This window comes from Hemicordylus capensis, chromosome 6 (genome assembly GCF_027244095.1).
Source record: "Hemicordylus capensis ecotype Gifberg chromosome 6, rHemCap1.1.pri, whole genome shotgun sequence".
NCBI classification, from domain to species: Eukaryota; Metazoa; Chordata; class Lepidosauria; order Squamata; family Cordylidae; genus Hemicordylus; species Hemicordylus capensis.
Genome location: NC_069662.1, coordinates 132,915,055 through 132,935,059, shown reverse-complemented (window position 1 = coordinate 132,935,059; position 20,005 = coordinate 132,915,055). Strand labels below are relative to the sequence as shown.

Here is a 20,005-nt window from a genome sequence, read left to right as displayed (position 1 = left end):
GGAAAGGGGACCCTTGATCAGAGCCCTCGGAGGAGTGGGCAATGCTTTCCCGCTGCCTGGACCTGGATCTGGACTTTTTGGATTTTTTTAATATGTTTTTTCTTTTTCCTTGCCTATTTAGGGGCAGGAGTTTCAGAAGGTGATGATTCAGCACTGGAAGAGGCCCTGGAGGACTGCCTAGAGTGCTTACGCCTTTTTGATTGCAAGGCATCATATTTTTCAAAAGTGGTGGAGAGAAGATTCTTTATCCACAATCCCCATGAGGTAAGCATATCAGATGGCAACTGCGTTAGAGTTCTAGAAGAAGGGCTGCACGGGGTTGGGCTAGATGATCCCAAGGGGTACCCCGTTGAAGGGTCAGCAGATTGACTAGGCCCTGCATAGGCCGCGCTCATCACCTCCTGCTGGGCTGAAGCGGTGCTCTTGGTGACCACCCATTGCTGTGGCTGTGCCCTGGGAAGCACAGTATCTGCAGCCATGTCCTCTCCTACCGCTGCCAGCCTTGCCGAGGCTTTGTTGTTGTGCGGGCGCGGATGCCATTCCGGCGGGTCTGTGATTTGATGAGGGCCTGGGAGGTTCTGGGGTCGGTGTTCTTGAGGCCGGCTGCCCTGGAGCGTCTGGGAGCGGCAGGAGGGAGCCGGGGAACGCCGAGGCAGGAGCTCTCCCCAGCCCGCTTCCCCGCTCAGCAGCTGACCGCTAGAGGGAGCTGGAACGCCGCCAAACAGCTGACCGGTGGCATTCTCTGGCTCCGGAAGAGCTGCGGGCTGCAAGCAAACCGCCCACAACTGCAGGCTCTTAAGAGGGGTCGCGGGTGGCAGTGGAGGCAAATGGGCAGCCAAGGAAGACCCCCCCTCAGAACGCATACATGTAGTACTCTGGGGGTCTTGCCATTAAATTGTGGCCCAGGAGAAGCGGGGGGGGGGACAAAAAAGCGGGAGCTGGAAAGAGAAAACGAAAGTAGCAGCGCTGAGTGCTGAGGAGTCTGCCTGGAGTCTTTTGCAGGACAAAAAGAACTGCAGAGGGGCCTGCTCCTCCCGAACATAAAGCTTTGCTAATCACATTGTCCTGCCTCTTGGAGTTATGTGGGTCAAGATAACCCATCAATCAGACGCCCTTGGACCTATAGCAGCAGAGAAAGGAGAACCAGACATGACTTTACACACACTGGCCCTACATGGTGTGTGCAATGTTTGTTTTAAGTTAACAGTAACTATGGGGGGGGTGGAGCAATCTAGATCAAAGCACTAGAATGGGGGCGGGGAGGGAATTTAACCCTTTCACACAGCCAGTCCAGACACACATACAACTCGCCAAACACACTCAGAACTATTATTTCAGAACAAAAAAAACCCACTCAGAACAAAAAAACCCCCAAAGACAGGCCCAAATGACAGGTTTAAGTCACATCTAGTTTTCATAAATGGTATTTTCTACCTGTGTCTAAGAATGTGTGTACTAGTTTGGTGTGTTGAGAATATCTGCACCCATGAACATTATAATTCCAGTGTGGTGTTAGTGTGGTGCAGTGGTTAGAGTGTTGGACTAGGACAGGGGAGATCGGAGTTCTAATCCCCATTCAGCCATGAAACTAACTGGGTGACTCTGGGCCAGTCATTTATCTCTCAGCCTAACCTACCACACAGGGTTGTTGTGAGGATAAGCATAACCATGTACAGTTGCTCTGGGCTCCTTGGAAGAGTGGGATATAAATGTAAAAAATGAAACTAATTTTACATTTTAATGCATGTACACCCATTGTAAAGCAAGCTTCCTAAAATGTGCTTTATGTCATGACCTTTCCTATATGCATGCATGTCTTAAGTTATTTTCATTAATTACTTCTATTAATGGAGGGCCATTTTTTTATTTTAGCTGCAATCCCATGCATAATTACTTGGAAGCATGTCCTGTTGTGTTCATTGGGGCTTACACCCAATCATTCATAGCACTGGGATATGTATAATATATGTATATATGTAGTATGCATAGAACGTTATCTAGAAAGTTATGCACATTTAAACAGTCACTTTCCTCAGCAACATACACAGAAGTGGCAATTAGGAAAGAACTTAATCCCAATTGTACACATTTTCCTGAGAAAAGCAATGAAATGTGCAGGTATGTTATAATTTCTGAGTAGCTTTTGACTAAAAGGAAAGCCTGGAATACAACAACATATTTAATCCTACTCTAATTTTGATCACAGTATCAGTAGCGGAAGAACAATCTCAGACTTTGTTCTAAAGCTTGTAACACTTCTCAGTATCTGCTGGCCCAACATAGTAATCATTCCACAGCTGCTTTGATTAGGAATACATATTCACAAGGAATTAAAGATTGAAAGCTGCCAGAATGGTTTCAGAAGAAAACTTGTATTCTCGACTCCTTCCAACTATAAGACAATTTACAAATACACCACAACAGACATATTGAAGAGGAGGAATTACAAAATCTACAAACCTGGTCATAGTTTAATGGAGGCAAGTCTTTTCCACACACTGCTTTCTGCTCAGCATAACATCGCTCCTGGATGGATTTGTCTCTAGCCAAAAAGAAGCCAAGCCAAGTACTTGTAGTTGAAGATGTATGTTGGCCTGCTAACAGCAGGCCAATAAGCAATCCAGCTATTTCATCATCTGTCAGACACCGCCCATCTCTAGATTAAAAAAAAAAGTTATGTCATTTATGCACTCAAATATACTAATCTCATGCAGAATAAGAAAGTATCGTCACAGATTGGGCACAATCTCTTTTGCGGTTTTTCATTCCTTGTCAAACAAATTCAGATAATTAGAATCAAGTAAAACACACACTATAATTTCAGGATTGCTAAGAGAAGCTTAGTGCCACCTAATGGCACAGCGGGGAAATGCTTGACTAATAAGCAGGTTGCCGGTTCCAGTCCCTGCTGGTACTATATCAGCAGCGATATAGGAAGATGCTGAAAGGCATCATCTCATCCTGCACGGAAGGAGGCAATGGTAAACCCCTCCTGTATTCCAGCAAAAGAAAACAACAGGGCTCTGTGGGCGCCAGGAGTCAAAATCGACTTGACAGCACACTTTTCCTTTTAAGAGAAGCTTAAATATATCCAGTGAAGAGGTCTTCCAAGGTTTAACACACAGTCTTTAGCTAAATCCTACCCATAGGCAATCCTGGCTAATTAACTTCCTGTCGATCCTAGAGGCATTTGGGAAATACCTTCAACTACAGGATGGGCTCTGATTACGGTGGAAAACTGATAGCTTCTGACCATTTGAGGACATGATTGCATCAGAGAAGTCCCCCTTCACCTGTCCGCCATCTTTCCCTGAGTTAAGAACCAACCCGGAGAGGTTTGTAAAAAGAAAAGACTTTTAAAAACCAGTTTTATTCAAGTACTGCAGACTGCTTCCGACTGAGGCTTTCTAGCTTTTTTAGATACATTTAAGAATACATTAATTAGCAGATTTAAAAAGTAGGTTGTCTTAGGCATGTTTAAATGTTTATAGAGTATTTTGCAATGCCCTAGGTAGAATGGGCATAGACTAGTGTTTCTTATTTCAATTATATTGCAAGTAACTATAATAAAACACTATCAGAAATATGCAAAATACAAAGAAATATAGATTCTAATGCAAAGTCTGACTAAACTTCCCTTTTCTCTTCAACTCACCAAACTCCAGTTGAGAATTCAAGTTTCCTACCCTCCTGTCTTTCAAGGATCTGCAAAGTTATTATCCTGCAGCCATCCTGGATGGCCACATGTCATTCTCCCTAACAAAGAACTGCCATTCCTGTTCCAAGAATTCCCCACAACTGCTCTCTAGGTTGCACCCACCTGGTGTACTGATTGGCTGCCCTATAGTTCACCAGCATGTCAGTCAAGCCACGGGTTCACTCCCTGTTAACTCTTTAGGGGAGGGGGGGCTGATCACTACAAGGACAAATACTTCAAGTAGTGGGCCTGCACTCCAAAGTTCTAGTTAGATCAGAAACACCATAGTTTGGCAAGTAGTAAAGTGTCTCCAGTCTAACACAGCGACCTGTTCCCAGATGCACTTTGAGAAATATCTGCACATTTGCACAAAAATGCAAGACCATCAGAGGTCCAGTGTTCCCTCTAAGGCATGCACATGTGCGTGCACACACAAGTTTTTAAAATGTTAGTTCAGTTAATTTTAGATCCCACTCAGGTTGAATCAGGAAGGCCCCATTCTGCATGCATGTGCGCACACACTGCCTTGATGCTGCCACCCAGAACAAAAATCATTCTGTGCCCAGATGAAAAAAATTATAGGGAACACTGCAAAGGTCCACTGCAAGCCTGCGGCAGCACAGGTAAATTGGCATCAACCATGTTAACACTGCTCAACATGCCAGTCACTTGTTTTCCATTTTTGACAAGCATACATTACATTTTTTAAAAAAGAGAGAGAGTCAGACTGGCATCAAACTAGATGTCTGCATTCAGCACCCAAGGCAGATAACTCCTCTGTTTTGTTTTTAAAGTGAAATACCAGCCCTGGGTATATGACTTGGACCTGGACTAATTTCTGTTTTAAATATATGTCTGACTAGAGTCCTATCGTAATGTTAAGTGGACAAATTAAAATTGTTTGTATGTGTTAGTTCCCAAATGTATGCATATATATTTATCTATCTAAAATATGTACAAACAATTTAAAGTTAACATTTCCCATTTTGTGTTTATCCAGTATTGGAATGGCAAGTGCAGCCATATGGATTGTTCCCAGTGGAAAAAAAATACCATACAGGCAAACCTTGCTATCCGCAGCTTTGCATATCCACAGTTGGGTAATTAACACTCAAACCCGGAATACGTGGCCAAAAAAGGGTTCTAAAAGGAACCTTTTCATGTATCCGCAGTGTCGGGGTGGCCATTTTCTGAAAATGAACAATTTTTGCCTTGGTTTTTAACAACAAAATGTATCATTTCCCCCCACGATTTTTTGTGGAAAAATGGGGGACTTGGGTGGCATTCCTGGACTGCAGTAGGGCACATTTTTCCCTTTGGGGGGTGTTTTCCACTGATTTTTGCTTTAAAAAATCTTCCCACAGCTGTAAATAAAATAAAAACCCAATAACTCGAATAAATTAAAGAAAAAGATATAAAACAAGACACAATCAGCAGTATAAATAAAGCAGCAGAGTCAATAGAATGAGGATCTTTAAAACTATAAGAATTCAGCAAAATCAAAAGCAAAGTAAAGCAGAATAAAAATATCTGAAGAGCTCGTTTAGAATACTGAGCATGAGGGCTTGATGTACCTTCCTAGAGAGAGTTCCATAACCACAGCACCATCACAGAAATAATGCAAAAAACCATCTAGCCTAGGTCCATTGTGTGGGTGGGTGGCGAAGAAAAGGAATATCAGCAGTATAAAGACTGCAGAGATTTAGGTCAGTGACCTATAGTTACAATTAATGCATAGTGCCCTCTACTCTAGGAATTATGTCTGTAGATGCTCTTGCCTACCAGTCACATTCTTACTATTCCACATACTTGTAAGTAACATCCAGAAGCGTCTGAAGCATGTCGTCCTCTCTTCTCAAAGACTGACGCCGTTTCTGGATTACTTCATAGAAAATAGCTTTTACTTTATTGTGGGCTCTATCTCTGCGCCTGAAATGTAAAAGCATCTATGTATGTAACATTGAAGAAGAATTGTAAATACTTATCAGGTCTGTAGGAGAACAATTTTGAGTGACCAAAGTATGTTGCTTGAATTGTTAAAGCCAGTCAAAAAAAAAGAACCGCAGTAAGTAGCCAGACTGTCAGCTTAGCACGTGGTCCAACACCTGCCCAGGTATGACGTTCACTTGGGCAAGTCACCACCTCTCAGCCTAACATTCAGAACAGGCTTACTGAGATGCTGAACTGGCACTCCTAAAATACACTCCTCCTTACAGACAGGGTGAATACAAACTTAACAAAAATAAAATGAGAATCTAATACAAGAGTCTCCCTTGCTCCTTTTTACCATCCTATGACACAGTTTGCTTTCAATGAGCCAGTTGTCATCCAGTCCCCGACAGTCTGTGTCAAAGGCTGCACACTAAATGCTTGTTCAAATTTATTCTTCTGTCGCACATTCTGACAATACCTTCAAGGTGTGGAAGTCCCCCCTACATTGGTAAGGTCAGAAACCCTAGGTCACACAGAAGGATCCAAAACATTCCCCCTTCCCTTACTGCCAAAATTTAACTCTTCCCCTCCTGAAGACCAGGGCAACAGTGGCCTAGGAAGCAGCAGAACTATGGACTCCTCAGTCGGACTCTTGACATTATCTCCATAGCATTGGAAGGAGCTGCACTGCATAAAGGTAGCATCCAAAGGAGCCTGAATCAGGACTGATACATAGAAAATGCTGCTGCTGCCACCACTAAAACTGATGGCAAAGTAAACAAACACTAGGAAATCAATGCTATCAATGCTATATATTTTGGGAAGATCAAGTCTAACAATCTATTTTGTACTGGTATCACAGCAAAGCATTAAGTACTAAAGTTAAGCATCAGCATGGCAAATTTACAGAAAAAGTATTGATGCTTTTGAACTTTGGTGCTGGAGAAGACTTTTGAAGATACCATGGACAGCCAGGAAAACAAACAAATGGATCATAGAACAAATCAATCCAGAATTTTCCTCAAGGCACAAATGGACCAGGGTCAAACTATTATACAGGTGAAACTCGGAAAATTAGAATATCGTGCAAAAGTCCATTAATTTCAGTAATGCAAATTAAAAGGTGAAACTGATATATGAGACAGACACATTACATGCAAAGCGAGATAAGTCAAGCCTTAATTTGTTATAATTGTGATGATCATGGCGTACAGCCCATGAAAACCCCAAATCCACAATCTCAGAAAATTAGATTACATGGAACCAAGAAGACAAGGATTGAAGAATAGAACAATATTGGACCTCTGAAAAGTATACACAGTGTACTGTGCTTGATTGGCCAGCAAACTCGCCCGACCTGACCCCATAGAGAATCTGTGGGGCATTGCCAAGAGAAGGATGAGAGATATGAGAAAAAACAATGCAGAATTGCTGAAGGCCGCTAATGAAGCATCCTGGTCTTCCATAATACCTCATCAGTGCCACAGGCTGATAGCATCCATGCCACGCCGCATTGAGGCAGTAATGGCTGCAAAAGGGGCCCAAACCAAGTACTGAATACATATGCATGCTTATACTTTTCAGAGGTCCGATATTGTTCTATTCTTCAATCCTTGTCTTCTTGGTTCCATGTAATATTCTAATTTTCTGAGATTGTGGATTTGGGGTTTTCATGAGCTGTACGCCATGATCATCACAATTATAACAAATTAAGGCTTGACTTATCTCGCTTTGCATGTAATGCGTCTGTCTCATATATCAGTTTCACCTTTTAATTTGCATTACTGAAATTAATGGACTTTTGCACGATATTCTAATTTTCCGAGTTTCACCTGTACTTCGGACACATTATGTGAAGACACATCTCCCTTGAGAAGTCCATAATGTTGAAGGAAAGAGGAGAAGAGGACAACCAGCAGCAAAGTGGATGGATTTGATTATGACAGCAATGAATGCTCCACTGAGAGACCTTAAAGACCATGTTGAAGACAGATCATCCTGGAGAAAATCTATCTATGTGGTAGCTCAGAGTTGACATCAACTTGACTGCACTTAATCAAATTTATTCCAAAGTACTGTACTACTGCAGATGTCTTAAGATAATCAAAGGATCAGGAGCAGGTTGCAGGATCATATAGACCTTTCCCATCAGTCACCAACTGTCTCTCATGCAAGTTTCTCCTTCCTCTGAGCGGCCTTAAAGGAAAGGGGTATATCCATACCAACTGAGCACGATTACTAACCCTAAGGAGATTAAACCTTCACTTCAGAATCATAAATAACTAAACCATGAAAAATTCTCACCTATCCACTTGTTCAGGATTCCTGAGAAGGAGCTGCCGTATTTTACTTTTGCTCTACTGCCTAACTGCATCTTATTTCAGAACTGCAAGCATGATCCAGCCATAGTCCCATTTGTTTATTGTTGGCATTTATAGACCACCCCTCAAAGCTGTTTGCATCAAAGCATTCCAAACATAAGCATCCACAAAAACACATCCACCACGAGGCAGGAAATAGATGTTTCAAGTGCTAGATCTTTCCATATGAGCTCATCTGATGGGCTGCGTGGGTCTTTCCTCTCCTCAGAACAAGATGGTCCTTCAGAGAGCTCTGAGGTAGCAGCTGAGGGGAGGAAGAGGCCACCTCAGCTGGATCCTGGGGAACTGGATGATGGCATCTGCCCAGACTGCACTTGTCTCTCCTAGGAGCAAGATGGTCCCAGTAGCTCTGTGGTGGCAGCTAGGGGAGGGAGGATTCATGATTAAGAGGTAATCACAGTCAATGCTAAAAGGAGGGATTTGTGATGAACAAAGCAGTACACAGTCACTCAGCCCACTAAAGGGACTGGGAGCCTTGAAAACTTATTTATATTTACTTGGGAAACAGATTTTTATGACGTATCTATCATACATACATTCATTCAATAAGTTACATTTTCAACTGCTTGAGTGGTTTAGTACCTGAAGCTGGGCAAAGGCAGCCATCCTGGCAAAAGCCAAGCAGCATGGGTAAATCCTCCATCTAGGTCGGCATACAGTTGAGCCACCTTTTCATCGAGAATGCTTCTAATCTCCTTCCCATGTAAACAATGACTCGCTGTCAAAATGATTAGTTCTGAAAGTGCCTGAAACATGTCTGTGGAATGAAGAGGAAAACTGGTAACAAATTAGAGTGTTAAACCTTACAATAATTTAATTATCTACAAAATTAAATGAATCTGATGAACAGAAAAGGTCTAAATATCTGTATGGATTTAACTATTCGATCGCTGCTTTAGGAGAAACAGAACAGGAATTTCCTACCAAAAAAAGTATGCATGGGGGTGAGGGTTCATCTTTTTTTAGCCTACTTTCCAGTAGGCTTATAAGATCACCCGGCATTGTGTCTGTCCCATCAGCTTTGCAATGTCTGGACCAATATGAGCTATATTTGACTACAGTTGTAAGGACACATAGAGACACCTCAATGGCGTAGTTTGTGGTGATGTCATCCACCCCAATTCAAGATGGCGGATGCATAAATGTTTGAGGCACAAGTGGGCTAACTTGTGAACCGCCTAACCGATTTGGACCAAATTTGCTACAGCTGTAGGGACACCTCAACAGCATAGATTGTGATGATGTCATCCACCCCAATTCAAGATGGGGAACATGTGAACATTTGATGCGCAAGTTGGATAACTTGTAGACTGTCTCACTGATTTGAATCACATTTGGTACAGTTGTAGTGAATGACACATAGGGACACCTCATCAGTGTAGTTTGTGATGATGCCATTCACTCCAATCCAAGATGGCAGACGCATAAACGTTTGAGGTGTAAGAGGGCTAATTTGTGGATCGTCTAAACAATCTGGACCAAATTTGCTACAGTTGTAGTGAGTGACCCACAGGGACACCTCAAGGCCATAGTTTGTAATGATGTCATCCACCCCCGCTTCAAGATGGCAGATGCATGAATGTTTGAGGTGCCAGTGAGCTAACTTGTGAATTGCCTGACCAATCTGGACCAAATTTAGTCCAGCTGTAGTGATAGTGAAAGAAAAGTAGGCAGATTAGTTCTTACTAGAACTTGTTTCTTTCACACTGTCACAGAGAAAGATCCCAAATGGAGACATTTCCACCAGTTGGTCTTAAGCAAACAAATACTACACACATACACACACACACACACACACTTACTTGGAACCACCCAAAAAAAAACCCCCACCAAAAAAAAAACAAAAAACACCAACCAGCACAGCAGCAGCCCAACAAAACAGCAAATAACATCACAGATAAAAATTATATCATTACTTCCCAACAAAACAGATTCAACTTGATGCCTAGAAGACAATCTAAGTGATTATCTGACTAGGTGACTGGTGACTATGCTTAGGGAGGCCATTCTCATCATGGCATCATCACAGAAGAGGTCCAATCCCTAGTGCCCCTTCCCACCAAACTTCTAGAAGTGGTGGTTCCTGGAGAAGGATCTCACCAAAAGAGCTCAAACAGGTTACACTCAATTTGGGAAAGACAAGGAACCTGAATCAAAAGCCTAGATATGCGGAACCTCAAAACCAAACACTGATTCTTGTGTGTAGACACATATTTTTGTGAACATTCCATCAGAACTGAAAATGAGTATCAAGCATTATTAGAATGAATTTCTAATAATGGTCTATCAATGGCTACCAGTCGGAGGGCTGTGAGCCACCTCCAGCCTCAAAGGCAGGATGCCTCTGAGTACCAGTTGCAGGGGAGTAATGGCAGGAGAGAGGGCACGCCCTCAACTCCTGTCTGTGGCTTCCAGCGGCATCTGGTGGGCCACTGTGCGAAACAGGATGCTGGACTAGATGGGCCTTGGGCCTGATCAAGCAGGGCTGTTCTTATGTTCTTAGCAAATTATCGCTGGATCTTGATCCATGTGCATTTTCTGTTACAACAGAACATGTTCCAGGCACTCCTTCCACAGGAAAAAGTTCTAAAGTCACTTAGTGGGTAAAAATAGTATATCAGAGGTATGCCATATCAATGCAAGAATAGGTTCTGAAAATACTTTCAAACGAAGCATCAACTCAGACCAAATTAAAAGAGAAATTCACAACCAGTTTTGAGAGAGAGAGAATGTATATTTATTTATTTATTTTTATATTTGGTCTGGCCACCTCTATCTTCCAAGTAGGGGCATGCACAGACCGTGATCCAAATTTGGATCAGTCTCTGGTCCAGCAAAGTGATTCGGTCCAGTTTGGCCGAACCGCGGACCAGTCCAGCAGTTCGCGGCAGCAAGCAGCACCTTTAAAAGTAAAGCTGCTCCAGGCAGCTTCTTGCTGTGGCAGCACTGCCCCCAGCAGCCTTCCTCACACTGCTACTCCATCAGGTGAGTGACAGAGCCACACCATCACCGCACACAGGCTGCTGTTGGGAGTGCCACCACAGGGGGAAGCTGCCTGGAGCAGCAATCATGTGGGTAAGGACCTGCGGCTTTACTTTTAAAGGTGCTGCTCACTGCCGCCCTCCGCCCAGCACTACCTCAAACATAGATTATCAGATTATGTACTTACTTCTTTCTCCACTCTCTCCCCAAGCTTTAAAGTATTCCTCAGTTTCTTTTTCAATGATTGGTACATGGTTTTTAAATTGGCCAACATTCAGCCCAGTTTTTAGCATTTTCTTCTGTTCCAAAAATACCTTTAAGAATAAGCAAAGTCATAATTATAGAACATGAAGTTTTCGCTTGTATCCTTTATCCATGACCTAGACAAAGTTAAGCACTTTTAGATCCCATTTATTGGAGAGTCAGACTTTGAAAACTTTTGTGTTTAAAAGCGGTATATAGTATTGTTAATAATAATAAATGTTGGAACTATCTCTAATTAGCTGATTTGCATTTAAATAAGCATTATTGCAACACTGTTGGTTTAACTGTTACAGCTCAATAGCACTGTCAAAGCACAGAAGCCAGGGTACTGTGACTCAATACTATAACATAAAAAGGGGTCTAAATTAAGGACTGCAAGGTGGGCCTTCTTGTTGTCTTCCTTTGCACATAAATATGCATCTGGAAAGAACAAAATATTTAATCCTACATCTGTGCAACAGCTGCAGGGAAACTATGTGCACATCTGCCTTTACACTTTTCAGCAGACCAAATGCTACACAAGTTTGGCAAGCTGTCTAATTATTAGCAAGCCCAACTGTAATTTCTATTTAAGTCACAATTTCAAGCAAGTCTGGTATAGAAAAATCACAGCCTTTTCAGTTGCAGATAATTCATATGCTTGATCAGCAAGATCAGAAATAACAGCTCTGTTCAGGTCAAGGTATATATACCTGAATATACCTTAACACAAAGAACTCCAGAATAAGAGGCAGGCAAGATATAAATTAATTTACTTCTCAGTATATTAGATCAGGGTTTCTTAACCTTGGGCCCCCAGATGTTGTTGGACTACAACTCCCTGAATCCCCAGACATGGCCTTTGTGGCTGGGGATTCTGGGAGTTGTAGTACAACAACATCTGGGGGCCCAAGGTTAAGAAACCCTGTATTAGATTTTATCACTATATAAACGTGTGTATATACCTGTGCATAGATATACACACTTAAACTCACTGATATCAGTGGAACTCTGTGCTAGACTGCACCCACTAGTTAGGATAAATATACAAATATTTCACAGCAGTTGTTTGCAGGTTGAGAAACTCCAATGCATACATAGAGCTCTGAGGCTTGAAAGGGCTTTCCTCATTCATTTCAATGGGAGGAGGCACTGATGGATGTGCAAATATTTAAAGATCAAAGTGTGCAGCTCCTCACTCTACTGGAACCCAACAGGGAACAAGTCATTCAGTCCTTCATTTTTCAGCAGTGGCATGCTAGCCAGCCAATATGGAAACCTCTCCTCACCATAGTTCCATGCACACATTTTTCTTTAGGGAAACCATTTTAATATGAAAATAGAGTGTCTATAAAGAGGCACCAAACAATTTCTTGCTGAAGGTACTAAATTAATAGAATAGTAAATTATACAATGTCAACAGTAAATTAATACAATGTATGCCGACATATGGTATCAGTCATTTCAGAGCTGGTGATCATTCAGCGCTATTCTGACTGCTGCTTTTCTGGTTTCTACAACTAAATCCAATAATGTTATTAGCTTGAATGTTTCCAGTTGGACCATTCTGAGATAACTGAGGCTGTTTCTGTTCTTTTTGTTACTGTGACAGCCTGTTGCATGACAGTTGCATTTAGCTGTGATGCCACAGCTAAAAAAACTAATAAAACTGTTTCAGTCAACAATATACGTACTGGGTTAGGTACATCATACGCTACTCCTTTGCCAAAAACGGGTGTGGTTAACCGTGAATACACATCCTCTGCATTCATATCTTCATTTTTACTATTGAAGAGGAGAGCAGCAGCATCACTGCCCACAAGATAGGTAAATGTCTTTCCCACCATAGTGAAGCTAAATACAGGACCATACTGTAGAGAGGGGGAAACAAGTGTTAGAAAACAGAGGAAAGTCAGAAAAACTGTAGAAGCAGGGGCAGAGCCACCATTGGGCGAACGGGTTCAAAGAACCCGGGCCGCCAATGGAAAAGGCCGCCAAAGCCCCATGGCTCGGGCTCCAGAGGAGCCCAGAGCGAACTCCACGCCCAATCTAGCAATTAAGTATTGCCAAATGAATTCACCAGTATATCATTTGTTGTACAAATGTTTATTGTTGTTGTTCTTGTTGACATATTTTAATAAGGGTGCATCATGTATTTATTAAGGAACAACCTCCTTGACTATTCCCCTTAGATATTCTAGGGAAAATGCAGTACAGGTGAATTCCATCATCCATGGGGCACATGCAAAGGGGGAGTGGCCTGAGCTGCCAAGAGCCTGAACAAGCTCTCAGCACATCATTTCAGGCAGCGTCAGCTGGCTGATAGGACATTTTCCCCTTTCTCTTCCCTCCAGAGGGGAAGAGGAAGGGAAAAACATTCTATTGGGCAGTTTGTGCTGCCTGAAATAACTAGCAGATAGTTCGCCCGGGCTCTCGGCAGCCTGGGAGTGGGAGGGGGGAGTTTGCTCTGGGCTCCTCTGGAGCCCAAGCCATGAACCCGTGTGCATGACATAAAGAGCACGGGTGAACAGAGGGGGCTGCCGAGCGGGGCTGGACGCAGGCCACCGTTCGGCTGGCTCCACGCCTGTGTAGAAGAATGGCAATAACAGTGAGAATTTCAAATAACACACAACTCATATATCATCATAATCAACAAAAGCTGGTTCAATAAAGCATCACCTGATTAATCTACTGTGCTTAATAGTACAGTGGTCCCTCTACTTACGAAATTAATCCGTTCCGAATGCACATTTGTAAGTCGAAAAGTTCGTAAGTCGAAAAGCGGTTTCCCATAGGAATGCATTGGGAACGGATTAATGCGTTCCGGAGCCTAGAAAAAAGACCCAGACCCCCAGTAAGGCTTGCAAACTGCACAGGAACATTTCTTTTCAAGAATAAACAGGCAGTAAACAGGCAGGCAAGTCAAGGAAACCGCATGTAAAATTCGTAAGTCGAGGAAACCCCATCTAAAAATTTGTAAGTCGAGGAAACCGGATCTAAAACCGGATCTAAAACTGCCGTTTGTAACTCGAAAAATACTTATGTCAAGTAGTTCGTAAGTCTAGGGACCACTGTACTTAAATGCCAGGAATGATGAGCTCAACTTGTCAAATAGGCTTGCTGTCAACGGCTAGGAATACCCCAAGTTCAAACAAATGTAATAAAATCCTAGAAAGTCATAGTTATGTGAGACAAATACCAAGCTCAAATATTCAGAATAATTCTATCACTAAAGAATCACCAAGTTTACATTGCTAATATACAGGTAAACCTCGCAATTCGTGGACTCAGCATCCACGGATGGGTAACTGACACCTGACCTCAGCATACACAGGGGGAAAGGGGTTTTAAAGGGTTAATTCCTGCGTATCCATGGTTTCAGGGTGCTGGGAAATTGCCTCGGAGGTCATTTCTGGCCACTATTTTAAGGAAAGGAGTCATTTTGTGGCTCATCTGTTGTTTTAAATCCCCCAAGGAAAATCATGAGGAAATGGCAATTTTAGATGTTGGGGGGGGGGGCGCATTGTGGGACAGCTGCAAACTGGTGAAGCACAGCAGGGTACATTGTTTCCATTATTTCCACCCTTTTCCATCATTTTCTTCATGTTTTTGAAGCCTCAGGGAACCTAAGCCCCCACACCCCGCCCCACTGACTTAATGCCCCATTATTTGCGATTCTATCATCCATGGTTGTAGCAGAGAATGGAAGCCCCATGGATGATGGGATTCACCTGTACTGCATTTTCCCTAGAATATCTAAGGGGAATAGCCAAGGAGGATGTTCCTTAATAAATACATGATGCACCCATATTAAATTATGTCAACAAGAACAACAAACATTTGTACAACAAATGATATACTGGTGAATTCATTTGGCAATACTTAATTGCTAGATTGGCTACTGATACATTACAATTACATAACTTTGGGATGCTCTGTATTCTGCATTAGGCTTTGTTTGTAATGAAGTTCTTTTCTTTGTTTTGTTTTTTAAAATGTTATAATGCTATGAAGAATTTTCAATTAAAAATATATTTTTTAAAGCATTTACATTACTAATGCTTAAACTCACCTTGTCATATGCACTTTCTAAAAATTCGATAGGACTTTTCCCAAATGCAACTGCATGTCCAAAGAAGGGAATATTTGATGAAATATAAGGTGGATACTCCTGCAGAAGACAAATAAGCAACATTTTTGCTAAGTCTTGTAAAAAACAGTCCCCAGTAAATAGACTGCATGGCACCATCAGAGGGGAAGGTTAAAAAAAAAAAGCCAAACTGTAAGGTCCTCAGCATCATCAGTGAGGTCGCCATGATCAGGTGGGATCAACTGCTATTGGGCTCCTCTCTCCTAGAACTATCGCCTGTACAGTGTATTGATATTGGGGACATACAATAGGAAGAGAACCACAATAATCCCACAATGTATCCTACTGTGTTCGCAAAAGTCTACAGATGGGTGTTCAGAGTAAATTAAAAGTGAGAAATTATCCAGGAGCTTGCGGGGGGCGGGTGGGAGTTCTCCTGCAACATTAGTACGGTATTTTTTACAACAGTCCAGAAATGCTAATCTGTAAATAACTGACACAGTTTCTACTTCATTCATACTAAAACTTATTTTAGTAATTTTAATAATTTGTTTTAATAACTGTTGTATGCTGTTTTTATTATGTATTTTAATCATGTGTTTTCTAAATATTTTATATTGTGTACACTGCCTAGAGATGTACATATCAGGCAGTATAAAAATATGATGAATAAATAAATTTGTTATGGGGCAAATTGTTTTTTATTATTATTAGCATTATTGTTAGCATTAGCATTATTAAGGAAGCCTGACATCCATGCAAATTGTGATTTCACTACAAATGTTATATTGGCCTAAATATTACCTGAATGCTAAAATCCTGTGTATACTTATATGGGAGTAAGCCTGTTTAGATAGTTTTGAACTGCGCAGAACATGTGGGTGTATAATTTATGCAGGTACAATACTGCCTGTTTTGTTAAGGTAAGATATAAAAACTTAATTACACTATTATAAACCCTGAACATTCTTTTGGTCATAACATTCAAACCATTTATCCAATCCACCTTAAATTTGGCATTGGGCAACAGGTGTCATCTGCCCAGATTTGATGCAAATCTATTGAGAAATGAAAGATATACACAAGCTTGGAAATTGACCTCTAAGAAGCTCTTTTTAAACCTATATTTGACCAAGGGTGACCTAACCCACCAACCCTTGACTTTTTAAATTTTAAAATCCAGATCCATAGAACAGTATGAACTTATGTCATGGGGACATAGGAAGCTCCCTTATACCAAGTCAGATAATGGTCCATCTAGCTCAGTATTGTCTACACCAGGCATCCCCAAACTTCGGCCCTCCAGATATTGCTGAACTACAACTTCCAGCATACCCAGCCACAAAAAATTGTGTCTAGGGATGCTGGGAGTTGTAGTTCAGCAACATCTGGAGGGCCACAGTATGGGGATGCCTGGTCTACACTGACTGACAGTGTCTTCTCCAAGGTTTCAGGTAAGAGTCTTTCCCAGCCCTACATGGAGATGGAGGGATTTAACCTGGGACTTTCTGTATGCAAAGCAGATGCTTTGGGGCAGGGGGAAGTTGAGTATTTCTTTTGTTATTAACCTTTGAAATCTCCATTATAACAGGGTAATCAACTGAGAGTGCACATCACAGAGCATGTGAATAGCCTGATTGATTCTTCCCTGTAGCAATCTTTTCATGCAGTAAATAGGCTGCTGCCTGCCTTCATCCTTAGCTGTGTGGACCAGCTGAGCCACCATATCAAGTTTGAGCGGGGTGTCTAACTTGACCTTTGTTCAGATCAGAGATTGCTGGCTTACTGAGCCTCTTGTGTCTGCAGCTGTTTACTCCAGGGTAAGTCCTACTGTTAATGTGGGGCTGTGAAGTAATGGAGATCTCTCTGTAAAAATAGGGGAAACCTCTTAACTAGGATGTGGAGTGGGAGTAACAAAACAATCGCTGTAAAAATGAGGTGGGAATGATGGAAAGATCATTTTTTAAAACTTGGCAGGGAGACAGTTCAAAATGAGAGGGAAGATAATGGAAAGATCCTCTTAAAAATGAAGGATGAGAAGCAACAGTAAGATTAAAAGATCGGGGAGGAATTCTTGTTTAAAGTGAGGAAAATACCCATACCTTGCTCTAACCAGAACATTCCCTGTATTAATATAACTTCTCTACAACATCCCACAGGTTATGGGATCTGCTGAAAATGGGGTGGGGGGAGACCAAGAACCCCATCTCCCTTACTTTTTAAATGGTACAGCAAGGCAGGGTTTGACAGATCCCAGGCACCAGGGAGCCATGGTGCCTAGAAATGTAACAGTGGGACCTAGACTAGGATATTCAGAGGTAGAATTATTTAATAAAACTTTTGTCTCAGAGAGCCCCGTTTCTGTTCTAAGTATTTTACTTGTAAACGGGAGAAAGAGAGGCCCATTTACCCTCCCTGCTCCACAATGTCTGTCACTAAATCTGGTAATTTTTTCATGTGTGTGGCTCTTAAATATTTGGGCTGGCTGTTAGATCTAAATAAAATTTGTGGAGATCTGTGCCAAGAAAGAGATCGTAACTATGAAGCAGGAGCCTGAGGTTTAGAGGAAAGAAGTGTATTGTGCATGCTCGAAGACAATGTTTTCAGGTTTTACATTGTAGTACTTTGTGCCAGCCTTTCTTTCTAGTCTACTAGCACCATTAAGTGGTAGTCATAAGAACAGCCCTGCTGGATCAGGCCCAAGACCCATCTAATCCAGCATCCTGTTCCACACAGTGGCCCACCAATGCCTCTGAGAAACCCACAGCCTTAATCTCTTGCAGGGAAAGAGACACACCAATAAGCATTTAATAAAGGCTTTATTAAAACAACATTAGCGACCAAATAGCAGTGTGGAGGAAGTATCAGTAATTCCTTCTAAAAAGTTGCTAATGTATGTTGATATTGATACCTATCTGTAATGTACCCAGCATTAGTTCTCTGAGCACAATTTATATCTTTTTGGATTGCTATCTATTTTTCTTCTGGGGAAAGGAACATATGGAATATGTATGTATCTATATTTATTTATCTATCTTTTTAATAAATGTATAAAATTTAAAATAATATTTAAAAATCAGCACAGATTAAAATACACAAAACAATTAAAACAGTAGCATAAAACAGAAATAAAAATATTGCATAAAACAATTATAAAAAGAAATTATCTGTATATTTAATTCTCTTACGGCCGACTGCATTGGGAACTGTGTGGGGATGTGTCGGGATGGCGAACGGCGGCGGGAGAAAGGAACATTGGTCTTACCATGAAGGGTTCTTTTTCCCTGTAGTAGGAGATCCTCAGGATGAGTAGGAGATCCTCAGGATGGGTAGTGAACTGAGCATGCTCGAGACAGAACTGGACCACGTGACTTGTTTGTGGGCGTAGCCTCCTCCGTCCTAACCCCAGTTCCAGGGCTGTTGAGCGAGGTGGTATGTTGAGTGGAGAGAGCTCTGTGTAAGTACTCTGTAAGCTGTAGGTAAAGAAAAAAGTGGGAAGAACTCGGACAAGAGGTTAGAGAATAAGACAGACAAGTGCAAAAAACAGCCTAGGAGTCTACTCCTGAGGGACTGCCTCCGTCCCCAATCAGGCCCATCCTTCAGTTGGCCCCGTTAACCATCTGTGCAGCTCTACCTCCCGAAAATATATCCGGGTGGGGCTGAGGATCTCCTACTACAGGGAAAAAGAACCCTTCACAGTAAGACCAATGTTCCTTTTTCCCCTGAGTAGGAGATCCTCAGGATGGGACATGCCCAAGCTGAAGACACTAATCCCTGGGATGGGAAGGATGTATTCAAACCCCTTGTCAAAGCACTATGCGCCCCAAGGCTGCCTGTGCCGCTGAGTGGTCAGAACCTTATAGTGCCTAGGGGAACGGAGCAGCGGAAGGCCAAGTGCTGCTGCCCTGCAGATCTCCGATAGTGGGACGGGCTGAAAAAAGGGCACAAAGGTAGCTGTGCCTCTGGTCGATCGCGCCATGAACCGAATGTTGAGATCTGAGTAGGCCAGGTGAATGCATGATCCGATCCTGCCAGTCGAGGTGCCCTTAGAAACTCTGTTCCCCAAAGAGGAGAGACGGAAAAAGACAAGGAGGGTGTTGGACTTGTGAATGTGTCTGGTGCGATGAACGCCAAGCCCTGGGCCCATCAGGCTTGTGCTACAATCATTCCCCTGGCTGGACAGGGGAAAGGCAGAATGAAGGAAGAATGTCAACTCTGGATCTATGAAAGTGAGAATTGACATTTTTGGAGGGAGGTGGTGTTCAGGCCATGGTGCACTGCATCTAGCTGGAAGGTGCAATATAACTTCTGTGCCAAGAGGGTACCTAGCTCAGAAACCCTTGAGGCAAGGTAATAGCTACCAGGAAGAGGGCCTTATAAGACAAGAGCTTCAGTGGACTGGTAGCAATGGGCTCGAAGGAGTCCTTCGTGAGAGCATTTAGGAACTCAGTTGAAGTTCCAGGCAAAGAACGCCTGACTAGAGAGGAGATAGGTGTGTCGCTCCCCCAGGAATTTGTAAGAGAGTGGGCGCAGGTTCGGTTGGCCCAAGTCAGTGGAAGAAAAAATGGCAAAACCAAGGCTAGTGAGGAGGCTTGGTGCCTCAGGGTGCTTGGTTGCAGAGGAAGGTCTAGGCCAGCCTGGAGAAAGGTGAGGACCTTAGGCACCCCTGTGGGGAGTGGA

At 42.4% G+C, this 20,005-nt stretch overlaps 1 protein-coding gene across 2 annotated transcripts in view; it reads right to left on the bottom strand.

Moving 5' to 3' along the window:
* LOC128330079 (lanosterol 14-alpha demethylase) overlaps positions 1-20,005 on the bottom strand; it is a 40,981-nt gene that overhangs the window by 9,058 nt on the left and 11,918 nt on the right. For both annotated transcript variants that reach the window (XM_053262346.1, XM_053262345.1), the window contains exons 2-7: positions 15,308-15,406; positions 12,930-13,106; positions 11,180-11,306; positions 8,593-8,767; positions 5,507-5,626; positions 2,461-2,656 (exon numbers count right to left, since the gene is read on the bottom strand). In XM_053262346.1, the coding sequence (XP_053118321.1) occupies positions 2,461-2,656; positions 5,507-5,626; positions 8,593-8,767; positions 11,180-11,306; positions 12,930-13,106; positions 15,308-15,406 (894 nt within the window). The remainder of the gene's footprint in view (positions 1-2,460; positions 2,657-5,506; positions 5,627-8,592; positions 8,768-11,179; positions 11,307-12,929; positions 13,107-15,307; positions 15,407-20,005) is intronic.